The sequence below is a fragment of the Salvelinus alpinus genome, chromosome 20 (genome assembly GCF_045679555.1).
Source record: "Salvelinus alpinus chromosome 20, SLU_Salpinus.1, whole genome shotgun sequence".
In the NCBI taxonomy this organism is placed as follows: Eukaryota; Metazoa; Chordata; class Actinopteri; order Salmoniformes; family Salmonidae; genus Salvelinus; species Salvelinus alpinus.
Window position 1 is genome coordinate 16,821,968 of NC_092105.1, and position 27,500 is coordinate 16,849,467.

Sequence of the window (27,500 nt, forward strand, 5' to 3'; positions counted from 1 at the left end):
ACAATAGCCAAGCAGCTTGGAGAGAAGGCAACAACTGTTGGCACAATTATTAGAAAATGGAAGAAGTTCAAGATGACGGTCAATCACCCTCGGTCTGGGGCTCCATGCAAGATCTCACCTCGTGGGGCATCAATGATCATGAGGAATGTGAGGGATCAGCCCAGAACTACACGGCAGGACCTGGTCAATGACCTGAAGAGAGCTGGGACCACAGTCTCAAAGAAAACCATTAGTAACACACTACGCCGTCATGGATTAAAATCCTGCAGCGCACGCAAGGTCCCCCTGCTCAAGCCAGCGCATGTCCAGGCCCGTCTGAAGTTTGCCAATGACCATCTGGATGATCCAGAGGAGGAATGGGAGAAGGTCATGTGGTCTGATGAGACAAAAATAGAGCTTTTTGCTCTAAACTCCACTCGCCGTGTTTGGAGGAATAGAAGGATGAGTACAACCCCAAGAACACCATCCCAACCGTGAAGCATGGAGGTGGAAACATCATTCTTTGGGGATGCTTTTCTGCAAAGGGGACAGGACGACTGCACCGTATTGAAGGGAGGATGGATGGGGCCATGTATCGCGAGATCTTGACCAACAACCTCCTTCCCTCAGTAAGAGCATTGAAGATGGGTCGTGGCTGGGTCTTCCAGCATGACAACGACCCGAAACACACAGCCAGGGCAACTAAGGAGTGGCTCCGTAAGAAGCATCTCAAGGTCCTGGAGTGGCCTAGCCAGTCTCCAGACCTGAACCCAATAGAAAATCTTTGGAGGGAGCCGAAAGTCCGTATTGCCCAGCGACAGCCCCGAAACCTGAAGGATCTGGAGAAGGTCTGTATGGAGGAGTGGGCCAAAATCCCTGCTGCAGTGTGTGCAAACCTGGTCAAGAACTACAGGAAACGTATGATCTCTGTAATTGCAAACTAAGGTTTCTGTACCAAATATTCAGTTCTGCTTTTCTGATGTATCAAATACTTATGTCATGCAATAAAATGCAAATTAATTAATTAAAAATCATACAATGTGATTTTCTGGATTTTTGTTTTAGATTCCTTCTCTCACAGTTGAAGTGTACCTATGATAAAAATTACAGACCTCTACATGCTTTGTAAGTAGGAAAACCTGCAAAATTGTCAGTGTATCAAATACTTGTTCTCCCCACTGTATATACAGAGAGAGAGCAAGAGAGAGCAAGAGAGAGCAAGAGCACAGGAGCAAGAGATCAATAGACACCCCACCCAGACCAGCGAGACACCCTCCAAGACCTCCAGGACCCCCCCCTGGACCTACACACCCCCCCCACATCAACCATGCCCACACCCAATTTAGGCCCCCTCAGATCAGACCCATGCCACTCCTGCCCACCCCATGCACCCCACCCGGGCAAAGAGGGCATCAACATGGAAGTCACACATACGCCCAGGTAGTGAGCGGGCAAACAGGCCCAACCCCCACTCTTACACTCGCCCAAGCCAACGGCATGTACCAGATGCTCAGCAGGCTCTGCTCACACTTACTGGCCTGAGGCCAAACCCCGACCAACAACATTGGACACTTTATGGAACAAAAAGCCTTCACTATATCATCCTGGAATATCCAAGGCCTGAGGTCATCTGCCTTTGGCCTAAAGAGCAGGAACCCGGACTTCACCAAAGAAATCGGTAATGCAGACATTGTCATCCTGCAAGAAACATGGTATAGAGGAGACGGACCCACTGGTTGCCCTCTAGGTTACAGAGAGCTGGTAGTCCCATCCACCAAACTACCAGGTGTGAAACAGGGAAGGGACTCAGGGGGAATGCTAATTTGGTATAGAGCAGACCTAACTCACTCCATTAAATTAATCAAAACAGGAACATTTTACATTTGGCTAGAAATTCAAAAGGAAATTATCTTAACAGAGAAAAATGTCCTCCTGTGTGCTACCTATATCCCCCCACTAGAATCCCCATACTTTAATGAAGACAGCTTCTCCATCCTGGAGGGGGAAATCAATCATTTCCAGGCCCAGGGACATGTATTAGTCTGTGGCGACCTAAATGCCAGAACTGGACAGGAACCTGACACCCTCAGCACACAGGGGGACAAACACCTACCTGGAGGTGACAGCATTCCCTCCCCCATATGCCCACCTAGGCACAACTATGACAACATAACCAACAAAAACGGGTCACAACTCCTGCAGCTCTGTCGCACGCTGGGTATGTACATAGTCAATGGTAGGCTTCGAGGGGACTCCTATGGTAGGTACACCTATAGCTCATCTCTTGGCAGTAGCACTGTAGACTACTTTATCACTGACCTCAACCCAGAGTCTCTCAGAGCGTTCACAGTCAGCCCACTGACACCCCTATCAGACCACAGCAAAATCACAGTCTACTTGAACAGAGCAATACTCAATCATGAGGCATCAAAGCCAAAGGAACTGAGTAACATTAAGAAATGCTATAGATGGAAGGAATGCAGTTTGGAAACCTACCAAAAAACAATTAGGCAACAGCAAATTCAATCCCTTTTAGACAACTTCCTGGGTAAAACGTTCCACTGCAATAGTGAAGGTGTAAACTTGGCAGTAGAAAATCTTAACAGTATATTTGACCTCTCAGCTTCCCTATCAAATCTAAAAATCTCAAATAGAAAACCGAAGAAAATGAACAACAATGACAAATGGTTTGATAAAGAATGCAAAAATCTAAGAAATAAATTGAGAAACCTGTCCAACCAAAAACATAGAGACCCGGAAAACCTGAGTCTACGCCTTCACTATGGTGAATCACTAAAACAATACAGAAATACACTACGGAAAAAGAAGGAACAGCACGTCAGAAATCAGCTCAATGTAATTGAAGAATCCATAGACTCTAACCAATTCTGGGAAAATTGGAAAACACTAAACAAACAACAACACGAAGAATTATCTATCCAAAATGGAGATGTATGGGTAAACCACTTCTCCAATCTTTTTGGCTCTATAACAAAGAATAAAGAGCAAAAACATATACATGATCAAATACAAATCCTAGAATCAACTATTAAAGACTACCAGAACCCACTGGATTCTCCAATTACCTTGAATGAGTTACAGGACAAAATAAAAACCCTCCAACCCAAAAAGGCCTGTGGTGTTGATGGTATCCTTAATGAAATGATCAAATATACAGACAACAAATTCCAATTGGCTATATTAAAACTCTTTAACATCGTCCTTAGCTCTGGCATCTTCCCCAATATTTGGAACCAAGGACTGATCACCCCAATCCACAAAAGTGGAGACAAATTTGACCCCAATAACTACCGTGGAATATGCGTCAACAGTAACCTTGGGAAAATACTCTGCATTATCATTAACAGCAGACTCGTACATTTCCTCAATGAAAACAATGTACTGAGCAAATGTCAAATTGGCTTTTTACCAAATTACCGTACAACAGACCATGTATTCACCCTACACACCCTAATTGACAACCAAACAAACCAAAACAAAGGCAAAGTCTTCTCATGCTTTGTTGATTTCAAAAAAGCCTTCGACTCAATTTGGCATGAGGGTCTGCTATACAAATTGATGGAAAGTGGTGTTGGGGGTAAAACATACGACATCATAAAATCCATGTACACAAACAACAAGTGTGCGGTTAAAATTGGCAAAAAACACACACATTTCTTCACACAGGGTCGTGGGGTGAGACAGGGATGCAGCTTAAGCCCCACCCTCTTCAACATATATATCAACGAATTGGCGCGGGCACTAGAACAGTCTGCAGCACCCGGTCTCACCCTACTAGAATCCGAAGTCAAATGTCTACTGTTTGCTGATGATCTGGTGCTTCTGTCACCAACCAAGGAGGGCCTACAGCAGCACCTAGATCTTCTGCACAGATTCTGTCAGACCTGGGCCCTGACAGTAAATCTCAGTAAGACCAAAATAATGGTGTTCCAAAAAAGGTCCAGTCGCCAGGACCACAAATTCCATCTAGACACCGTTGCCCTAGAGCACACAAAAAACTATACATACCTCGGCCTAAACATCAGCACCACAGGTAGCTTCCACAGAGCTGTGAACGATCTGAGAGACAAGGCAAGAAGGGCATTCTATGCCATCAAAAGGAACATACATTTCAACATACCAATTAGGATCTGGCTAAAAATACTTGAATCAGTCATAGAGCCCATTGCCCTTTATGGTTGTGAGGTCTGGGGTCCGCTCACCAACCAAGATTTCACAAAATGGGACAAACACCAAATTGAGACTCTGCATGCAGAATTCTGCAAAAATATCCTCCGTGTACAACGTAGAACACCAAATAATGCATGCAGAGCAGAATTAGGCCGATACCCACTAATTATCAAAATCCAGAAAAGAGCCGTTAAATTCTACAACCACCTAAAAGGAAGCGATTCCCAAACCTTCCATAACAAAGCCATCACCTACAGAGAGATGAACCTGGAGAAGAGTCCCCTAAGCAAGCTGGTCCTAGGGCTCTGTTCACAAACACAAACACACCCCACAGAGCCCCAGGACAACAGCACAATTAGACCCAACCAAATCATGAGAAAACAAAAAGATAATTACTTGACACATTGGAAAGAATTAACAAAAAAACAGAGCAAACTAGAATGCTATTTGGCCCTAAACAGAGAGTATACAGTGGCAGAATACCTAACCACTGTGACTGACCCAAACTTAAGGAAAGCTTTGACTATGTACAGACTCAGCGAGCATAGCCTTGCTATTGAGAAAGGCCGCCGTAGGCAGACATGGCTCTCAAGAGAAGACAGGCTATGTGCTCACTGCCCACAAAATGAGGTGGAAACTGAGCTGCACTTCCTAACCTCCTGCCCAATGTATGACCATATTAGAGAGACATATTTCCCTCAGATTACACAGATCCACAAAGAATTCGAAAACAAATCCAATTTTGATAAACTCCCATATCTACTGGGTGAAATTCCACAGTGTGCCATCACAGCAGCAAGATTTGTGACCTGTTGCCACAAGAAAAGGGCAACCAGTGAAGAACAAACACCATTGTAAATACAACCCATATTTATGTTTATTTATTTTAACTTGTGTGCTTTAACCATTTGTACATTGTTACAACACTGCATATATATAATATGACATTTGTAATGTCTTTATTGTTTTGAAACGTCTGTATGTGTAATGTTTACTGTTCATTTTTATTGTTTATTTGACTTTTGTATATTATCTACCTCACTTGCTTTGGCAATGTTAACACATGTTTCCCATGCCAATAAAGCCCCTTGAATTGAATTGAATTGAGAGAGAGAGAGAGCAAGAGAGAGCAAGAGAGAGAGAGAGAGCAAGAGAGAGAGAGAGAGAGAGAGAGAGAGAGAGAGCGCAAGAAAGAGAGAGAGCAAGAGAGAGAGAGAGAGAGAGAGAGCAAGAGAGAGAGAGCAAGAAAGAGAGAGAGAGAGCAAGAGAGAGAGAGAGCAAGAGAGAGAGAGTGAGAGAGAGAGCAAGAGAGAGAGCGCAAGAAAGAGAGAGAGCAAGAGAGAGAGAGCAAGAAAGAGAGAGAGAGAGCAAGAGAGAGAGAAAGATATACAGTTGAAGTCGGAAGTTTACATTAGCCAAATACATTTAACCTCAGTTTTTCACAATTCCTGACATTTCATCCTAGTAAAAATTCCCTGTCTTAGGTCAGTTAGAATCACCACTTAATTTTAGGAATGTGAAATGCCAGAATAATAGTAAAGATAATTATTATTTAATATTTTATTTCTTTCATCACATTCCCAGTGGGTCAGAAGTTTACATACACTCAATTAGAATTTGGTAGCATTGTCTTTCTACGTTTCGGGTAGCTTTCCACAAGCTTCCAACAATAAGTTGGGTGATTTTGGCCCATTCCTCTTGACAGAGCTGGTGTAACTGAGTCAGGTTTGTATGCCTCCTTATTCGCACACACTTTTTCAGTTCTGCCCACAAATGTTCTATAGGATTGAGGTCAGGGCGTTGTGATGGCCACTCCAACACCTTGACTTTGTTGTCCTTAAGCCATTTTACCACAACTTTGGAAGTATGCTTGTGGTCATTCTCCATTTGTGCGGACATCATGGAAAAATCAAAAGAAATCAGCCAAGACCTCAGAAATAAAATTGTAGACCTCCACAAGTCTGGTTCATCATTGGGAGCAATTTCCAAACACCTGAAGATACCACGTTCATCTGTACAAACAATAGTACGCAAGTATAAACACCATGGGACCACGCAGCCATCATACCGCTTAGGAAGGAGACGCGTTCTGTCTCCTAGAGATGAACATACTTTGGTGCGAAAAGTGCAAATTAATCCCAGAACAACAGCAAAGGACCTTGTGAAGATGCTGGAGGAAACAGGTACAAAAGTATCTATATCCACAGTAAAACGAGTCGTATATCGACATAACCTGAAAGGCCACTCAGCAAGGAAGAAGCCACTGCTCCAAAACCGCCAGAAAAAAGCCAGACTACAGTTTGCAACTGCACATTGGGACAAAGATGGTACTTCTTGGAGAAATGTCCTCTGGTCTGATGAAACAAAAATGGAACTGTTTAGCTATAATGACCATCATTATGTTTGGAGGAAAAAGGGGGAGGCTTGCAAGCCGAAGAACACCATCCCAACCGTGAAGCACGAGGGTGGCAGCATCATGTTGTGGGGGTGCTTTGCTACAGGAGGGACTGGTGCACTTCACAAAAAAGATGGCATCATCAGGAAAGAAAATGATGTGGATATATTGAAGCAACATGTCAAGACATCAGTCAGGAAGTTAAAGCTTGTTCGCAAATGGGTCTTCCAAATGGACAATGACACCAATATAAAGTGATGGAGAGAGAGAGAGAGAGAGAGAGAGAGAGAGAGAGAGAGAGAGAGAGAGAGGGAGGGAGAGAGAGAGAGAGATGGAGGGAGGGAGAGAGAGAGAGAGAACATGAATGTTATGTAGTCACCTACACACACTGATGGGAAAAGTTAAGTTTCAGATGGCTAAGGACAAAGGGGCTAACACACAAACACACCCGCACACACACGCACACATACACACACACTAAACGCTTCAATGATCCTGTGCACGTCCATATCTCCTTCCAGGGAATAACATCTGGAAGGTTTTAATGCAAAGCTGTACTTTCTCCACTGAAGGATTGATCTACGTTTAGATATAGCCAACTCAATATAGCAGCATAACTCCAATGCACAATAATATAGGACGACTATATACTCTGCAGATAGATGATTCGATCCCCATTATAATCTCCTACGCTAACAGTCAAACTTTAAGTGATAATTGAAATTCTGAGCAGGCTTTTATTATACAATATTGTAACACCCTGATCTGTTTCACCTGTCCTCGTTATTGTCTCCACCCCCTCCAGGTGTTAATTGTTTTCCCCAGTGTATTTATCCCTGTGTTTCCTGTCTCTCTGTGCCAGTTCGTCTTGTATGTCCAAGTCAACCCGCGTCTTTTTCCCGTGCTACTGCCTGTTCTATTCTCTTTTTGCTAATCCTTCCGGTTTTGACCATTGCCTGTTTCTGGTCTCTGTACCAACCTGCCTGACCATTCTGCCTGCCCTGACCTCGAGCCTGCATGCCACTCTGTACCTCCTGGACTCTGAACTGGTTTTGACCTTTTGCCTGTCCATGACCATTCTCTTGCCTACTCCTTTTTGGATCAATAAACATCTAAGAGTCCAACCATCTGCCTCCTGTGTCTGTATCTGAGTCTCGCCTTTATAAATATGAGCATCAATCACTGAGCAAAACTTGGAGACAAAAAAAACAACCATTAATGTGGGGATATTGACTGTATGAGTAGCAGTGGAATGGAGGAATATCTCTCAATTCACTTCAATGGGCTTTATTGGCATAGGAAACATATGTTTACATTGCCAAGCAAGTCAAATAGATATTAAACTCAAGTTAAATAAACAATAAAACATTTACAGTAAATATTAAACTCACAAAAGTTTAATAAAGACTAAAGACATTTGCCTATATACAGTGTCTTCGGAAAGTATTCATACCCCTTGACTTTTTCCACACTTTGTTACGTTACAGCCTTATTCTAAAATGGATTAAATGAACACAAAATCCTCCGCAATCTACACACAATACCGTCTAATGACAAAGCAAACATAAATACCTTATTTACATAAGAATTCAGAACCTTTACTATAGACTCGCAAATGAGCTCAGTTGCATCCTGTTTCCAAAGGTCATCCTTGAGATGTTTCTACAGCTGGATTGGAGTCCATATGTGGTAAATTCAAAAATTGGACATAATTTGGAAAGGCACACACCTGTCTATATAAGGTCCCACAGTTGACAGTGCATGTCAGAGCAAAAACCAAGCCATGATGTTGAAGGAATTGTCCATAGACCTCCGAGGCACAGATCTGGGGAAGGGTAACAACACATTTCTGCAGCATTGAAGGTCCACAAGAACACAGTGGCCTTCATCATTCTTAAATGGAAGAAGTTTGGAACCACCAAGACTCTTCCTAGAGCTGGCCGCCTGGCCAAACTGAGCAATCGGGATAGAAGGGCCTTGGTCAGGGAGGTGACCAAGAACCCGATGGTCACTCTGACAGAGCTCTAGCGTTCCTCTGTGGAGATGGGAGAACCTTCCAGAAGGACAACTATGCAGCACTCCACCAATCAGGCCTTTGTGGTAGAGGATTAGGCGGAAGTCACTCCTCAGTAAAAGGCACAGCCCACTTGGATTTTGCCAAAAGGCACCTAAAGTCTCAGACCATGAGAAACAAGATTCCCTAGTCTGATGAAACCAAGATTGAACTCTTTGGCCTGAATACTAAGTGTCACATCTGGAGGAAACCTGGCACCATCCCTACGGTGAAGCATGGTGGTGGCAACATCATGATGTAGGGATGTTTTTCAGCAGCAGGGACTGGGAGACTAGTCAGGATCGAGGCAAAGATGAACGGAGCAAAGTACAGAGAGATCCTTGAAAAAAACCTACTCCAGAGCACTCAGGACATCGCAAAGGTTCACCTTCCAACAGGATAACAAGCCTAAGCACACAGTCAAGACAACGCAGGAGTGGCTTCAGGACAAGTCTCTGAATGTCCTTGAGTGGCCCAGCCAGAGCCCGTACATGAACCAGATCGAACATCTCTGGAGAGACCTGAAAATAGCTGTGCAGCGACGCTCCCCATCCAACCTGACAGAGCTTGAGAGGATCAGCATAGAAGAATGGGAGAAACCAAATACAGGTGTGCCAAGCTTGTAGCATCATAATCAAGAAGACTCCCTGCCAAAGGTGCTTCAACAATGTACTAAGTAAAGGGTCTGAATACCTATGCTAACGTTATATTTCAGTTACGTATTAATTAACCATTTGCAAAAATGTTAAATAAAAGTTTTTGCTTTGTCATTATGGGGTATTGTGTGTGGACTGATGAGTGAAAAAAACTATTTAATCCATTTTAGAATAAGGCTATAACGTAACAAAATGTGAAAGAAGTCAAGGGGTCTGAATACTTTCCGAATGCACTGCACAGTGTTGAAATGATGTGCAAATAGTTAAAGTACAAAAGGGAAAATAAATAAACATATACGGTATGTATTTACAATGGCGTTTTTTCTTCACTGGTTGCCCTTTTCTTGTGGCAACAGGTCACAAATATTTCTGCTGTGATGGCACACTGTGGTATTTCAGCCAATAGATATGGGAGTTTATCAAAATTTGATCTATTTTTTAAATTCTTTGTGGGTCTGTGTAATCTGAGGGAAATGTGTGTCTCTAATATGGCCATACATTTGGCAGGCAAGGAAGTGCAGCTCAGTTTCCAGCTCCTTTGGTGGGCAGTGTGCACATAGCCTGTCATCTCTTGAGAACTATCATGGCTATGCTCACTGAGTCTGTACAAAGTCAAAGCTTTCCTTAAGTTTGGATCAGTCACAGTGGTCAGGTATTCTGCCACTGTGTACTCTCTGTTTAGGGCCAAATAGCATTCTAGTTTGCTCAGTTTTTGTGTTAATTCTTTCCAATGCGTCAAGTAATTATCTCTTTGTTTTCTCATGATTTGGTTGGATCTAATTGTGTTCCTGTCCTGGGGCTCTGTGGGATCTGTTTGTGAACAGATCCCCAGGACTAACTTGCTTAGGGGACTCTTCTCCAGGTCCATCTCTCTGTAGGTGATGGCTTTGTTATGGAAAGTTTGGGAATTGCTTCCTTTTAGGTGGTTGTTGAATATAACGGCTCTTTTCTGGATTTTGATAATAAGTGGGTATCGGCCTAATTCTGCTCTGCATGCATTATTTGGTGTTTTACGTTGTACACAGAGGATATTTTTGCAGAATTCTGCATGCAGAGTCTCAATTTAGTGTATTGAATTTTATGTTCATTTTGATGACATAGAAGGCCCTTCTTGAATTGTGTCTCAGATCGTTTACAGCTTTGTGGAAGTTACCTGTGGCGCTGATGTTAAGGCCGAGGTACGTATTGTTATAATCTCCACCCGGCACAGCCAGATGACTGGCCACCCCTCAGAGCCTCGCTCCTCTCGAGGTTTCTTCCTAGGTTCTGGTCTTTCTAGGGAGTTTTTCCTAGCCACCGACCGTGCTTCTACATCTGCATTGCTTGCTGTTTGGAGTTTCAGGCTGGGTTTCTGTACAGCACTTTGTGACATCAGCTGATGAAAGAAGGGCTTCATAAATACATTTGATTGATTGATTGATTGATTGATTGTTTTTTGTGTGCTCTAGGGCAACGGTATCTAGATGGAATTTGTATTTGTGGTCCTTACGCCTGGACCTTTTTTGGAACACCATTATTTTGGTCTTACTGAGATTTACTGTCAGGGCCCAGGTCTGGCAAAATCTGTGCAGAAGATCTAGGTGCTGCTGTAGGCCCTCCTTGGTTGGGGACAGAAGCACAAGTGACATAAGGGATCATACATAGGCTTTCACCTGGATTCACCTGGTCAGTCTATGTTATGGAAAGAGTAGGTGTTCCTAATGTTTTGTACATGTCTCTCTCGCTCACTCTCTCGCTCTCTCACTTTCCCTATTTTCTCACACCCTCTTTCTCTCTCTCTCTCCCTCTCTCACTCTTTCTCTTTTCCTAGCACAGCTGTTTGGATGAAGTGTTTGGGTCATATGTGATAAAATTTGCGAAGCTTACCCTCGAACAAAAATATAATTGATATCAGCTCAGCTGCAAATCTCCAAAGTGCTTCTCTGATTAGGGTACTGGATAACTCTTGAATCCTCCCATGCACTACATTTGAACATACCAAGCCTGAGGCTGTTTAACACTTTAAAACACTGGAGAACATGCTTTGAATTTCATAATGCAGGTTATCTGCTTGTCTAGCGTCAGACACCTACACGCACAGTACTGTAGAGAACATTGTCAGTGTTCTGGCCTTAGAAATTATGTTTTTAGTCTAAGAGAGGGAACGAGTGAAGGAGAGAGGAGTAAATGAGAGCAGAGTGACAGAGAGAGGGAGGGAGAGAGTACTATGATGCCTCCAGGCATATGAGAAACATCCACTTCAGACGCTCTAGACAGAACGACCAAAACACAACCATTTAGATTCTGACTCTGCCAGAGATTGGAGGGGGGAAGAGATAGTGAGAGAGAGGGAGTGAGGGAGTGAGGGAGAGAAAAAGAGACTCAGCCATCAATATCACAGAGGGAGAACCTTCAGTTGAATGTAGAGAGTGGAAGGGAGCATGTTGTTCCTACTATCTCCTGTCTTACTGTATCTCTAGTATCACTACTGTCTCTAATGTCTTACTGTATCTATAGTATCACTACTGTCTCCCTCTTACTGTATCTCTAGTATCACTACTGTCTCTAATGTCTTACTGTATATATAGTATCACTACTGTCTCTAATGTCTTACTGTATCTATAGTATCACTACTGTCTCTAATATCTTACTGTATCTATAGTATCACTACTGTCTCTAATGTTTTACTGTATCTCTAGTATCACTACTGTCTCTAATGTCTTACTGTATCTCTAGTATCACTACTGTCTCTAATGTCTTACTGTATATATAGTATCACTACTGTCTCTAATGTCTTACTGTATCTCTAGTATCACTACTGTCTCTAATGTCTTACTGTATCTCTAGTATCACTACTGTCTCTAATGTCTTACTGTATCTATAGTATCACTACTGTCTCTAATGTCTTACTGTATCTATAGTATCACTACTGTCTCTAATGTCTTACTGTATATATAGTATCACTACTGTCTCTAATGTCTTACTGTATCTATAGTATCACTACTGTCTCTAATGTCTTACTGTATCTCTAGTATCCCTACTGTCTCTAATGTCTTACTGTATCTATAGTATCACTACTGTCTCTAATGTCTTACTGTATCTCTAGTATCACTACTGTCTCTAATGTCTTACTGTATCTCTAGTATCACTACTGTCTCTAATGTCTTACTGTATCTCTAGTATCACTACTGTCTCTAATGTCTTACTGTATCTCTAGTATCACTACTGTCTCTAATGTCTTACTGTATCTCTAGTATCACTACTGTCTCTAATGTCTTACTGTATCTATAGTATCACTACTGTCTCTAATGTCTTACTGTATCTATAGTATCACTACTGTCTCTAATGTCTTACTGTATCTATAGTATCACTACTGTCTCTAATGTCTTACTGTATATATAGTATCACTACTGTCTCTAATGTCTTACTGTATCTCTAGTATCACTATTGTCTCTAATGTCTTACTATATCTCTAGAATCCCTACTGTCTCTAATGTCTTACTGTATCTATAGTATCACTAATGTCTCTAATATCTTACTGTATCTCTAGAATCCCTACTGTCTCTAATGTCTTACTGTATCTATAGTATCACTACTGTCTCTAATATCTTACTGTATCTATAGTATCACTACTGTCTCTAATATCTTACTGTATCTATAGTATCACTACTGTCTCTAATGTCTTACTGTATCTCTAGTATCACTATTGTCTCTAATGTCTTACTGTATCTCTAGAATCCCTACTGTCTCTAATGTCTTACTGTATATATAGTATCACTACTATCTCCTGTCTTACTGTATCTCTAGTATCACTACTGTCTCTAATGTCTTACTGTATCTATAGTATCACTACTGTCTCTAATGTCTTACTGTATCTATAGTATCACTACTGTCTCTAATGTCTTACTGTATCTCTAGTATCACTACTGTCTCTAATGTCTTACTGTATCTCTAGTATCACTACTGTCTCTAATGTCTTACTGTATCTATAGTATCACTACTGTCTCTAATGTCTTACTGTATCTCTAGTATCACTACTATCTCTATTGTCTTACGGTATCTATAGTATCACTACTGTCTCTAATGTCTTACTGTATCTCTAGTATCACTACTGTCTCTAATGTCTTACTGTATCTATAGTATCACTACTGTCTCTCTCTTACTGTATCTCTAGTATCACTACTGTCTCTAATGTCTTACTGTATCTCTAGTATCACTATTGTCTCTAATGTCTTACTGTATCTCTAGAATCCCTACTGTCTCTAATGTCTTACTGTATATATAGTATCACTACTATCTCCTGTCTTACTGTATCTCTAGTATCACTACTGTCTCTAATGTCTTACTGTATCTATAGTATCACTACTGTCTCTAATGTCTTACTGTATCTATAGTATCACTACTGTCTCTAATGTCTTACTGTATCTCTAGTATCACTACTGTCTCTAATGTCTTACTGTATCTCTAGTATCACTACTGTCTCTAATGTCTTACTGTATCTCTAGTATCACTACTGTCTCTAATGTCTTACTGTATCTATAGTATCACTACTGTCTCTAATGTCTTACTGTATCTCTAGTATCACTACTATCTCTATTGTCTTACGGTATCTATAGTATCACTACTGTCTCTAATGTCTTACTGTATCTCTAGTATCACTACTGTCTCTAATGTCTTACTGTATCTATAGTATCACTACTGTCTCTCTCTTACTGTATCTCTAGTATCACTACTGTCTCTAATGTCTTACTGTATCTCTAGTATCACAACTGTCTCTAATGTCTTACTGTATCTATAGTATCACTACTGTCTCTAATGTCTTACTGTATCTATAGTATCACTACTGTCTCTAATGTCTTACTGTATCGATAGTATCACTACTGTCTCTAATGTTTTACTGTATCTCTAGTATCACTACTGTCTCTCTCTTACTGTATCTCTAGTATCACTACTGTCTCTCTCTTACTGTATCTCTAGTATCACTACTGTCTCTAATGTCTTACTGTATCTCTAGTATCACTACTGTCTCTAATGTCTTACTGTATCTCTAGTATCACAACTGTCTCTAATGTCTTACTGTATCTCTAGTATCACTACTGTCTCTCTCTTACTGTATCTCTAGTATCACTACTGTCTCTAATGTCTTACTGTATATATAGTATCACTACTGTCTCTCTCTTACGGTATCTCTAGTATCCCTACTGTCTCTAATGTCTTACTGTATCTATAGTATCACTACTGTCTCTCTCTTACGGTATCTCTAGTATCCCTACTGTCTCTAATGTCTTACTGTATCTCTAGTATCACTACTATCTCTAATGACTTACGGTACCTATAGTATCACTACTGTCTCTCTCTTACTGTATCTCTAGTATCACTACTGTCTCTAATGTCTTACTGTATCTATAGTATCACTACTGTCTCTAATGTCTTACTGTATCTCTAGTATCACTACTGTCTCTAATGTCTTACTGTATCTATAGTATCACTACTGTCTCTCTCTTACTGTATCTCTAGTATCACTACTGTCTCTAATGTCTTACTGTATCTATAGTATCACTAATGTCTCTAATATCTTACTGTATCTCTAGAATCCCTACTGTCTCTAATGTCTTACTGTATCTATAGTATCACTACTGTCTCTAATATCTTACTGTATCTATAGTATCACTACTGTCTCTAATATCTTACTGTATCTATAGTATCACTACTGTCTCTAATGTCTTACTGTATCTCTAGTATCACTATTGTCTCTAATGTCTTACTGTATCTCTAGAATCCCTACTGTCTCTAATGTCTTACTGTATATATAGTATCACTACTATCTCCTGTCTTACTGTATCTCTAGTATCACTACTGTCTCTAATGTCTTACTGTATCTATAGTATCACTACTGTCTCTAATGTCTTACTGTATCTATAGTATCACTACTGTCTCTAATGTCTTACTGTATCTCTAGTATCACTACTGTCTCTAATGTCTTACTGTATCTCTAGTATCACTACTGTCTCTAATGTCTTACTGTATCTATAGTATCACTACTGTCTCTAATGTCTTACTGTATCTCTAGTATCACTACTATCTCTATTGTCTTACGGTATCTATAGTATCACTACTGTCTCTAATGTCTTACTGTATCTCTAGTATCACTACTGTCTCTAATGTCTTACTGTATCTATAGTATCACTACTGTCTCTCTCTTACTGTATCTCTAGTATCACTACTGTCTCTAATGTCTTACTGTATCTCTAGTATCACAACTGTCTCTAATGTCTTACTGTATCTATAGTATCACTACTGTCTCTAATGTCTTACTGTATCTATAGTATCACTACTGTCTCTAATGTCTTACTGTATCGATAGTATCACTACTGTCTCTAATGTTTTACTGTATCTCTAGTATCACTACTGTCTCTCTCTTACTGTATCTCTAGTATCACTACTGTCTCTCTCTTACTGTATCTCTAGTATCACTACTGTCTCTAATGTCTTACTGTATCTCTAGTATCACTACTGTCTCTAATGTCTTACTGTATCTCTAGTATCACAACTGTCTCTAATGTCTTACTGTATCTCTAGTATCACTACTGTCTCTCTCTTACTGTATCTCTAGTATCACTACTGTCTCTAATGTCTTACTGTATATATAGTATCACTACTGTCTCTCTCTTACGGTATCTCTAGTATCCCTACTGTCTCTAATGTCTTACTGTATCTATAGTATCACTACTGTCTCTCTCTTACGGTATCTCTAGTATCCCTACTGTCTCTAATGTCTTACTGTATCTCTAGTATCACTACTATCTCTAATGACTTACGGTACCTATAGTATCACTACTGTCTCTCTCTTACTGTATCTCTAGTATCACTACTGTCTCTAATGTCTTACTGTATCTATAGTATCACTACTGTCTCTAATGTCTTACTGTATCTCTAGTATCACTACTGTCTCTAATGTCTTACGGTATCTCTAGTATCACTATTGTCTCTGTCTTACTGTATCTCTAGTATCACTACTGTCTCTAATGTCTTACTGTATCGATAGTATCACTACTGTCTCTAATGTCTTACTGTATCTCTAGTATCACTACTGTCTCTAATGTCTTACTGTATCTCTAGTATCACTACTATCTCTAATGTCTTACGGTATCTATAGTATCACTACTGTCTCTCTCTTACTGTATCTCTAGTATCACTACTGTCTCTAATGTCTTACTGTATCTATAGTATCACTACTGTCTCTAATGTCTTACTGTATCTCTAGTATCACTACTGTCTCTAATGTCTTACTGTATCTATAGTATCACTACTGTCTCTAATGTCTTACTGTATCTATAGTAGCACTACTGTCTCCCTCTTACTGTATCTATAGTATCACAACTGTCTCTAATGTCTTACTGTATCTATAGTATCACTACTGTCTCTCTCTTACGGTATCTCTAGTATCCCTACTGTCTCTAATGTCTTACTGTATCTCTAGTATCACTACTGTCTCTAATGTCTTACTGTATCTATAGTATCACTACTGTCTCTAATGTCTTACTGTATCTATAGTATCACTACTGTCGTAGCTAGCCAGCTATTCTTCGTTCTTTTAACGTAACTTTTAACGTAACGTAGTCAACACTGCTACCTAGCCAGCTTCGCTACCTTCCGCTTCGCTCCTCAGGTAGTATCACATTTTCACATTCTCATTTCATTTCATTACAGTACAACGGTTTGATTTGTTTAATCTTAGCTAGCTACTTAGCCGTCTTTGTATCAAAGATAATTGCGTAGCTGGCCAGCTATTCTTCGTTCTTTTAACGTAACTTTTAACGTAACGTAGTCAACACTGCTACCTAGCCAGCTAGCCACCGAACAGCAACACTGTAGTAACTATTACATTCAACGGAACGACTCGATTAGTGTAGTGTTAGCTAGCTACATAGTTGTCTTTGCTGTCTTTGTTTCTAAGATAACTGCGTAGTTTAGACTAATTCGGTTAGCTAGCCAGCTATTTTTCGTCCTTTTAACGTAACGTAACGTAGTCAACACTGCTCGCTAGCCAGCTAGCCACCGAATAGCAACACTGTAGAAACTATTACATTCAACGGATCAACGGAACGATTGATTAGTGTAGTGTTAGCTAGCTACATAGTTGTCTTTGCTGTCCTTGTATCTAAGACAATTGTGTAGTTTATACTAATTAACGAGCCAGTTACCGAGGTTACATAGCTAGCTACCGAGGTTACCTAGCCAGCGACACTCTCAAACAAAGTCAACAACGCAGCCACTGCTAGCTAGCCCACTTCCGCAGTACTGTATCATTTTAATAATTTTGGTCAATAAGATTTCTGCAACGCAAGCTTAACTTTCTGAACATTCGAGACGTGTAGTTCACTTGTCATTCCAATCTCCTTTGCATTAGCGTAGCCTCTTCTGTAGCCTGTCAACTATGTGTCTGTCTATCCCTGTTCTCTCCTCTCTGCACAGACCATACAAACGCTTCACACCGCGTGGCCGCGGCCACCCTAACCTGGTGGTCCCAGCGCGCACCACCCACGTGGAGTCCCAGGTCTCCGGCAGCCTCTGGAACTGCCGATCTGCGGCCAACAAGGCAGAGTTCATCTCAGCCTATGCTTCCCTCCAGTCCCTCGACTTCTTGGCACTGACGGAAACATGGATCACCACAGATAACACTGCTACTCCTACTGCTCTCTCCTCGTCTGCCCACGTGTTCTCGCACACCCCGAGAGCTTCTGGTCAGCGGGGTGGCGGCACCGGGATCCTCATCTCTCCCAAGTGGTCTTTCTCCCTTTCTCCCCTTACCCATCTGTCTATCGCCTCCTTTGAATTCCATGCTGTCACAGTTACCAGCCCTTTCAAGCTTAACATCCTTATCATTTATCGCCCTCCAGGTTCCCTTGGAGAGTTCATCAATGAGCTTGATGCCCTGATAAGCTCCTTTCCTGAGGACGGCTCACCTCTCACAGTTCTGGGTGACTTTAACCTCCCCACGTCTACCTTTGACTCATTCCTCTCTGCCTCCTTCTTTCCACTCCTCTCCTCTTTTGACCTCACCCTCTCACCTTCCCCCCCTACTCACAAGGCAGGCAATACGCTTGACCTCATCTTTACTAGATGCTGTTCTTCCACTAACCTCATTGCAACTCCCCTCCAAGTCTCCGACCACTACCTTGTATCCTTTTCCCTCTCGCTCTCATCCATCACTTCCCACACTGCCCCTACTCGGATGGTATCGCGCCGTCCCAACCTTCGCTCTCTCTCCCCCGCTACTCTCTCCTCTTCCATCCTATCATCTCTTCCCTCTGCTCAAACCTTCTCCAACCTATCTCCTGATTCTGCCTCCTCAACCCTCCTCTCCTCCCTTTCTGCATCCTTTGACTCTCTATGTCCCCTATCCTCCAGGCCGGCTCGGTCCTCCCCTCCTGCTCCGTGGCTCGACGACTCATTGCGAGCTCACAGAACAGGGCTCCGGGCAGCCGAGCGGAAATGGAGGAAAACTCGCCTCCCTGCGGACCTGGCATCCTTTCACTCCCTCCTCTCTACATTTTCCTCTTCTGTCTCTGCTGCTAAAGCCACTTTCTACCACTCTAAATTCCAAGCATCTGCCTCTAACCCTAGGAAGCTCTTTGCCACCTTCTCCTCCCTCCTGAATCCTCCTCCCCCTCCTCCCCCCTCCTCCCTCTCTGCAGATGACTTCGTCAACCATTTTGAAAAGAAGGTCGACGACATCCGATCCTTGTTTGCTAAGTCAAACGACACCGCTGGTTCTGCTCACACTGCCCTACCCTGTGCTCTGACCTCTTTCTCCCCTCTCTCTCCAGATGAAATCTCGCGTCTTGTGACGGCCGGCCGCCCAACAACCTGCCCGCTTGACCCTATCCCCTCCTCTCTTCTCCAGACCATTTCCGGAGACCTTCTCCCTTACCTCACCTCGCTCATCAACTCATCCTTGACCGCTGGCTACGTCCCTTCCGTCTTCAAGAGAGCGAGAGTTGCACCCCTGCTGAAAAAACCTACACTCGATCCCTCCGATGTCAACAACTACAGACCAGTATCCCTTCTTTCTTTTCTCTCCAAAACTCTCGAACGTGCCGTCCTTGGCCAGCTCTCCCGCTATCTCTCTCAGAATGACCTTCTTGATCCAAATCAGTCAGGTTTCAAGACTAGTCATTCAACTGAGACTGCTCTTCTCTGTATCACGGAGGCGCTCCGCACTGCTAAAGCTAACTCTCTCTCCTCTGCTCTCATCCTCCTAGACCTATCGGCTGCCTTCGATACTGTGAACCATCAGATCCTCCTCTCCACCCTCTCCGAGTTGGGCATCTCCGGCGCGGCCCACGCTTGGATTGCGTCCTACCTGACAGGTCGCTCCTACCAGGTGGCGTGGCGAGAATCTGTCTCCTCACCACGTGCTCTCACCACTGGTGTCCCCCAGGGCTCTGTTCTAGGCCCTCTCCTATTCTCGCTATACACCAAGTCACTTGGCTCTGTCATAACCTCACATGGTCTCTCCTATCATTGCTATGCAGACGACACACAATTAATCTTCTCCTTTCCCCCTTCTGATGACCAGGTGGCGAATCGCATCTCTGCATGTCTGGCAGACATATCAGTGTGGATGACGGACCACCACCTCAAGCTGAACCTCGGCAAGACGGAGCTGCTCTTCCTCCCGGGGAAGGACTGCCCGTTCCATGATCTCGCCATCACGGTTGACAACTCCATTGTGTCCTCCTCCCAGAGCGCTAAGAACCTTGGCGTGATCCTGGACAACACCCTGTCGTTCTCAACTAACATCAAGGCGGTGGCCCGTTCCTGTAGGTTCATGCTCTACAACATCCGCAGAGTACGACCCTGCCTCACACAGGAAGCGGCGCAGGTCCTAATCCAGGCACTTGTCATCTCCCGTCTGGATTACTGCAACTCGCTGTTGGCTGGGCTCCCTGCCTGTGCCATTAAACCCCTACAACTCATCCAGAACGCCGCAGCCCGTCTGGTGTTCAACCTTCCCAAGTTCTCTCACGTCACCCCGCTCCTCCGCTCTCTCCACTGGCTTCCAGTTGAAGCTCGCATCCGCTACAAGACCATGGTGCTTGCCTACGGAGCTGTGAGGGGAACGGCACCTCAGTACCTTCAGGCTCTGATCAGGCCCTACACCCAAACAAGGGCACTGCGTTCATCCACCTCTGGCCTGCTCGCCTCCCTACCACTGAGGAAGTACAGTTCCCGCTCAGCCCAGTCAAAACTGTTCGCTGCTCTGGCACCCCAATGGTGGAACAAACTCCCTCACGACGCCAGGACAGCGGAGTCAATCACCACCTTCCGGAGACTCCTGAAACCCCACCTCTTTAAGGAATACCTAGGATAGGATAAAGTAATCCTTCTGACCCCCCCCCCCCCTTAAAAGATTTAGATGCACTATTGTAAAGTGGTTGTTCCACTGGATGTCATAAGGTGAATGCACCAATTTGTAAGTCGCTCTGGATAAGAGCGTCTGCTAAATGACTTAAATGTAAATGTAAATGTACTGTCTCTAATATCTTACTGTATCTATAGTATCACTACTGTCTCTAATATCTTACTGTATCTATAGTATCACTACTGTCTCTAATGTCTTACTGTATCTCTAGTATCACTATTGTCTCTAATGTCTTACTGTATCTCTAGAATCCCTACTGTCTCTAATGTCTTACTGTATACAGTGGGGAGAACAAGTATTTGATACACTGACAATTTTGCAGGTTTTCCTACTTACAAAGCATGTAGAGGTCTGTAATTTTTATCATAGGTACACTTCAACTGTGAGAGAAGGAATCTAAAACAAAAATCCAGAAAATCACATTGTATGATTTTTAATTAATTAATTTGCATTTTATTGCATGACATAAGTATTTGATACATCAGAAAAGCAGAACTGAATATTTGGTACAGAAACCTTAGTTTGCAATTACAGAGATCATACGTTTCCTGTAGTTCTTGACCAGGTTTGCACACACTGCAGCAGGGATTTTGGCCCACTCCTCCATACAGACCTTCTCCAGATCCTTCAGGTTTCGGGGCTGTCGCTGGGCAATACGGACTTTCGGCTCCCTCCAAAGATTTTCTATTGGGTTCAGGTCTGGAGACTGGCTAGGCCACTCCAGGACCTTGAGATGCTTCTTACGGAGCCACTCCTTAGTTGCCCTGGCTGTGTGTTTCGGGTCGTTGTCATGCTGGAAGACCCAGCCACGACCCATCTTCAATGCTCTTACTGAGGGAAGGAGGTTGTTGGTCAAGATCTCGCGATACATGGCCCCATCCATCCTCCCTTCAATACGGTGCAGTCGTCCTGTCCCCTTTGCAGAAAAGCATCCCCAAAGAATGATGTTTCCACCTCCATGCTTCACGGTTGGGATGGTGTTCTTGGGGTTGTACTCATCCTTCTATTCCTCCAAACACGGCGAGTGGAGTTTAGAGCAAAAAGCTCTATTTTTGTCTCATCAGACCACATGACCTTCTCCCATTCCTCCTCTGGATCATCCAGATGGTCATTGGCAAACTTCAGACGGGCCTGGACATGCGCTGGCTTGAGCAGGGGGACCTTGCGTGCACTGCAGGATTTTAATCCATGACGGCGTAGTGTGTTACTAATGGTTTTCTTTGAGACTGTGGTCCCAGCTCTCTTCAGGTCATTGACCAGGTCCTGCCGTGTAGTTCTGGGCTGATCCCTCACATTCCTCATGATCATTGATGCCCCACGAGGTGAGATCTTGCATGGAGCCCCAGACCGAGGGTGATTGACCGTCATCTTGAACTTCTTCCATTTTCTAATAATTGTGCCAACAGTTGTTGCCTTCTCACCAAGCTGCTTGGCTATTGTCCTGTAGCCCATCCCAGCCTTGTACAGGTCTACAATTTATCCCTGATGTCCTTACACAGCTCTCTGGTCTTGGCCATTGTGGAGAGGTTGGAGTCTGTTTGATTGAGTGTGTGGACAGGTGTCTTTTATACAGGTAACGAGTTCAAACAGGTGCAGTTAATACAGGTAATGAGTGGAGAACAGGAGGGCTTCTTAAAGAAAAACTAACAGGTCTGTGAGAGCCGGAATTCTTACTGGTTGGTAGGTGATCAAATACTTATGTCATGCAATAAAATGCAAATTAATTACTTAAAAATCATACAATGTGATTTTCTGGATTTTTGTTTTAGATTCCGTCTCTCACAGTTGAAGTGTACCTATGATAAAAATGACAGACCTCTACATGCTTTGTAAGTAGGAAAACCTGCAAAATCGTCAGTGTATCAAATACTTGTTCTCCCCACTGTATATAGTATCACTACTATCTCCTGTCTTACTGTATCTCTAGTATCACTACTGTCTCTAATGTCTTACTGTATCTATAGTATCACTACTGTCTCTAATGTCTTACTGTATCTATAGTATCACTACTGTCTCTAATGTCTTACTGTATCTCTAGTATCACTACTGTCTCTAATGTCTTACTGTATCTCTAGTATCACTACTGTCTCTAATGTCTTACTGTATCTATAGTATCACTACTGTCTCTAATGTCTTACTGTATCTCTAGTATCACTACTATCTCTATTGTCTTACGGTATCTATAGTATCACTACTGTCTCTAATGTCTTACTGTATCTCTAGTATCACTACTGTCTCTAATGTCTTACTGTATCTATAGTATCACTACTGTCTCTCTCTTACTGTATCTCTAGTATCACTACTGTCTCTAATGTCTTACTGTATCTCTAGTATCACAACTGTCTCTAATGTCTTACTGTATCTATAGTATCACTACTGTCTCTAATGTCTTACTGTATCTATAGTATCACTACTGTCTCTAATGTCTTACTGTATCGATAGTATCACTACTGTCTCTAATGTTTTACTGTATCTCTAGTATCACTACTGTCTCTCTCTTACTGTATCTCTAGTATCACTACTGTCTCTCTCTTACTGTATCTCTAGTATCACTACTGTCTCTAATGTCTTACTGTATCTCTAGTATCACTACTGTCTCTAATGTCTTACTGTATCTCTAGTATCACAACTGTCTCTAATGTCTTACTGTATCTCTAGTATCACTACTGTCTCTCTCTTACTGTATCTCTAGTATCACTACTGTCTCTAATGTCTTACTGTATATATAGTATCACTACTGTCTCTCTCTTACGGTATCTCTAGTATCCCTACTGTCTCTAATGTCTTACTGTATCTATAGTATCACTACTGTCTCTCTCTTACGGTATCTCTAGTATCCCTACTGTCTCTAATGTCTTACTGTATCTCTAGTATCACTACTATCTCTAATGACTTACGGTACCTATAGTATCACTACTGTCTCTCTCTTACTGTATCTCTAGTATCACTACTGTCTCTAATGTCTTACTGTATCTATAGTATCACTACTGTCTCTAATGTCTTACTGTATCTCTAGTATCACTACTGTCTCTAATGTCTTACGGTATCTCTAGTATCACTATTGTCTCTGTCTTACTGTATCTCTAGTATCACTACTGTCTCTAATGTCTTACTGTATCGATAGTATCACTACTGTCTCTAATGTCTTACTGTATCTCTAGTATCACTACTGTCTCTAATGTCTTACTGTATCTCTAGTATCACTACTATCTCTAATGTCTTACGGTATCTATAGTATCACTACTGTCTCTCTCTTACTGTATCTCTAGTATCACTACTGTCTCTAATGTCTTACTGTATCTATAGTATCACTACTGTCTCTAATGTCTTACTGTATCTCTAGTATCACTACTGTCTCTAATGTCTTACTGTATCTATAGTATCACTACTGTCTCTAATGTCTTACTGTATCTATAGTAGCACTACTGTCTCCCTCTTACTGTATCTATAGTATCACAACTGTCTCTAATGTCTTACTGTATCTATAGTATCACTACTGTCTCTCTCTTACGGTATCTCTAGTATCCCTACTGTCTCTAATGTCTTACTGTATCTCTAGTATCACTACTGTCTCTAATGTCTTACTGTATCTATAGTATCACTACTGTCTCTAATGTCTTACTGTATCTCTAGTATCGCTACTGTCTCTAATGTCTTACGGTATCTCTAGTATCACTATTGTCTCTGTCTTACTGTATCTCTAGTATCACTACTGTCTCTAATGTCTTACTGTATCTCTAGTATCACTACTGTCTCTAATGTCTTACTGTATCTATAGTATCACTACTGTCTCTAATGTCTTACTGTATCTCTAGTATCACTACTGTCTCTAATGTCTTACGGTATCTCTAGTATCACTATTGTCTCTGTCTTACTGTATCTCTAGTATCACTACTGTCTCTAATGTCTTACTGTATCGATAGTATCACTACTGTCTCTAATATCTTACTGTATCTCTAGTATCACTACTGTCTCTCTCTTACTGTATATATAGTATCACTACTGTCTCTAATGTCTTACTGTATCTATAGTATCACTACTGTCTCTAATGTCTTACTGTATCTCTACTATCCCTACTGTCTCTAATGTCTTACTATATTTCTAATATTCCTACTGTCTCTTAGGTCTTACCGTAGCACACAGGAGTAGACTAGAGTAGACTATGTCCCTCCTGTCTTACCGTAGCACACAGGAGTAGACTAGAGTAGACTATGTCCCTCCTGTCTTACCGTAGCACACAGGAGTAGAGGCCCACGTCCTGCAGGTCGGCCGGTCTGAACCAGATGGCGTCCTCCTCCTTGCTCATGTGCACGCCGTTGAAGGAGATGGGCTCCTCAAAGTCTCCGTGGCCCAGGCCAGAGCTGCGGTACCACATGAGGCTGAGGCCGACGCTCTGAGCCTGGCTGTAGTTGGCTCTGATGTAGCCGTAGAATAGGGCACACTTCAGCCTCACCGGCTCCCCCTTCAACACACGGTACTTCAGGTAGTCCACCGACCAGTCCGTACAGCCGTCAACTATGGAAGGAAAAAGAGAGACAGAGAGAGATAGAGACAATTAGGATGTGATTATATTCTATTGACCAGTCCGTACAACCGTCAACTATTGGGGGGATGGTATGGTGAATAGACAGAGTTAAAACTTCTTAAGGCTGCAATCCGTTAACGGGATGACATGACAACAGCCAGTGAAAGTGCAGGGCGCCAAATTCAAACAACAGAAATCTCATAATTAAAATTCCTCAAACATACATGTATCTTATATCATTTTAAAGGTAATCTTGTTGTTAATCCCACCAAAGTGTCCGATTTCAAATAGGCTTTTCAGCGAAAGCACCACAAACGATTATGTTAGGTCACCGCAAAATTACAGACAAACACAGTCATTTTTCCAGCCAAAGACAGGATTCACAAAATGCAGAAATAGAGATCGAATTAATCACTAACCTTTGATGATCTTCATCAGATGAAACTCATAGAACTTCATGTTACACAATACATATATGTTTTGTTCGATAAAGTTCATATTTATATCCAAAAAACCTCAGTTTACATTGGCGCCATGTTCAGAAATGCCTCCAAAATATCCGGAGAAATTGCAGAGAACCACGTCAAATAACATAAATACTCATCATAAACTTTGATGAAAGATACATGTTTTACATAGAATTAAAGATACACTTGTTCTTAATGCAACCGCTGTGTCAGATTTCAAAAAGCTTTATGGCAAAACACAATATTCAATAATCTGAAAACAGCGTTCAGCCACACAAGCAAGCCATACAGTTACCGGCCATATTGTGCAGTCAACAAATCTCATAAAAAGCATTATAAATCTTCACTTACCGTTGATGATCTTCATCAGAATGCACTCCCAGGACTCCCACTTCCACAAGAAATGTTTGTTTTCTCCGGTAATGTCTATCATTTATGTCCAAGTAGCTATTTTTGTTAGCGTGTTTGGTAAACAAATCCAATCTCAGGAAGCGCGTTCACTAAAAGCAGACGAAATGTCCAAAAGTTCCGTAACATTCAGTAGAAACATGTCAAACGATGTATTGAATCAATCTTTAGAATGTTTTTAACATAAATCTTGAATAACGTTCCAACCGGAGAATTACATTGACTTCTCCTCTCATGTAAACGAGCATGGTCAGAGCATGGCCAGGTCATGGTAGACCTGACTATTTCCTGTCTCCTTCGGCCCCACAACACAGTAGAGGCATCAGACAAGGTTCTACAGACTGTTGACATCCAGTGGAAGCCGTAGGAAGTGCAAGCTCATCCATATCCCACTGTTTGTTCAATAGAGGCTGTGTTGAAAATCTACCAACCTCAGAATTCCCACTTCCTGTTTGGATTTTTTTTGCCTGCAATATGAGTTCTGTTATACTCACAGACATCATTCAAACAGTTTTAGAAACTTCAGAGTGTTTTCTATCCAATACGAATAATACATGCATATATTAGCAACTGGGACTGAGGAGCAGGCAGTTTACTATGGGCACCTCTGTGCACCTTTCATCCAAGCTACTCAATACTGCCCCTGCAGCCATAAGAAGTTAAACATGTTTCTTATACCCTGCCATCATTAGTCCCCTCCTCCTTACTCAGTAACCATGGAAACAAAATGTCAGAAACACACTACCCATACTGTGCACTGAACAAGATAATTCTACATCTGGGTACACATTTCATCAATGTGACCTCTGTAGATGCTAAATCGTTGTGTGTTTCGTAGGTTTGTGTGTGTGTGCTGTCATACACTCAGTGACTCAGTGACTCCGACAGAGGGGAAAACTGTCATACACTCAGTGACACAGCCAGAGAGGAAAACAGTTATACACAGTGGCACAGCCAGAGAGGAAAACAGTTATACACAGTGGCTCAGCCAGAGAGGAAAACAGTTATACACAGTGGCTCAGCCAGAGAGGAAAACAGTTATACACAGTGGCTCAGCCAGAGAGGAAAACAATTATACACAGTGGCTCAGCCAGAGAGGAAAACAGTTATACACAGTGGCTCAGCCAGAGAGGAAAACAGTTATACACTCAGTGACTCATCCAAGAGGGGAAAACAATTATACACAGTGGCTCAGCCAGAGAGGAAAACAATTATACACAGTGGCTCAGCCAGAGAGGAAAACAGTTATACACAGTGGCTCAGCCAGAGAGGAAAACAATTATACACAGTGGCTCAGCCAGAGAGGAAAACAATTATACACAGTGGCTCAGCCAGAGAGGAAAACAGTTATACACTCAGTGACTCATCCAAGAGGGGAAAACAGTCATACACTCAGTGACTCATCCAAGAGGGGAAAAC

General features: G+C 42.2%; 1 protein-coding gene across 6 annotated transcripts in view; it reads right to left on the bottom strand.

The window, feature by feature from the left end:
- LOC139546390 (interleukin-1 receptor accessory protein-like 1) overlaps positions 1–27,500 on the bottom strand; it is a 561,546-nt gene that overhangs the window by 341,279 nt on the left and 192,767 nt on the right. For all 6 annotated transcript variants that reach the window (XM_071354724.1, XM_071354726.1, XM_071354723.1 and 3 more), the window contains exon 3: positions 24,911–25,196. In XM_071354724.1, the coding sequence (XP_071210825.1) occupies positions 24,911–25,196 (286 nt within the window). The remainder of the gene's footprint in view (positions 1–24,910; positions 25,197–27,500) is intronic.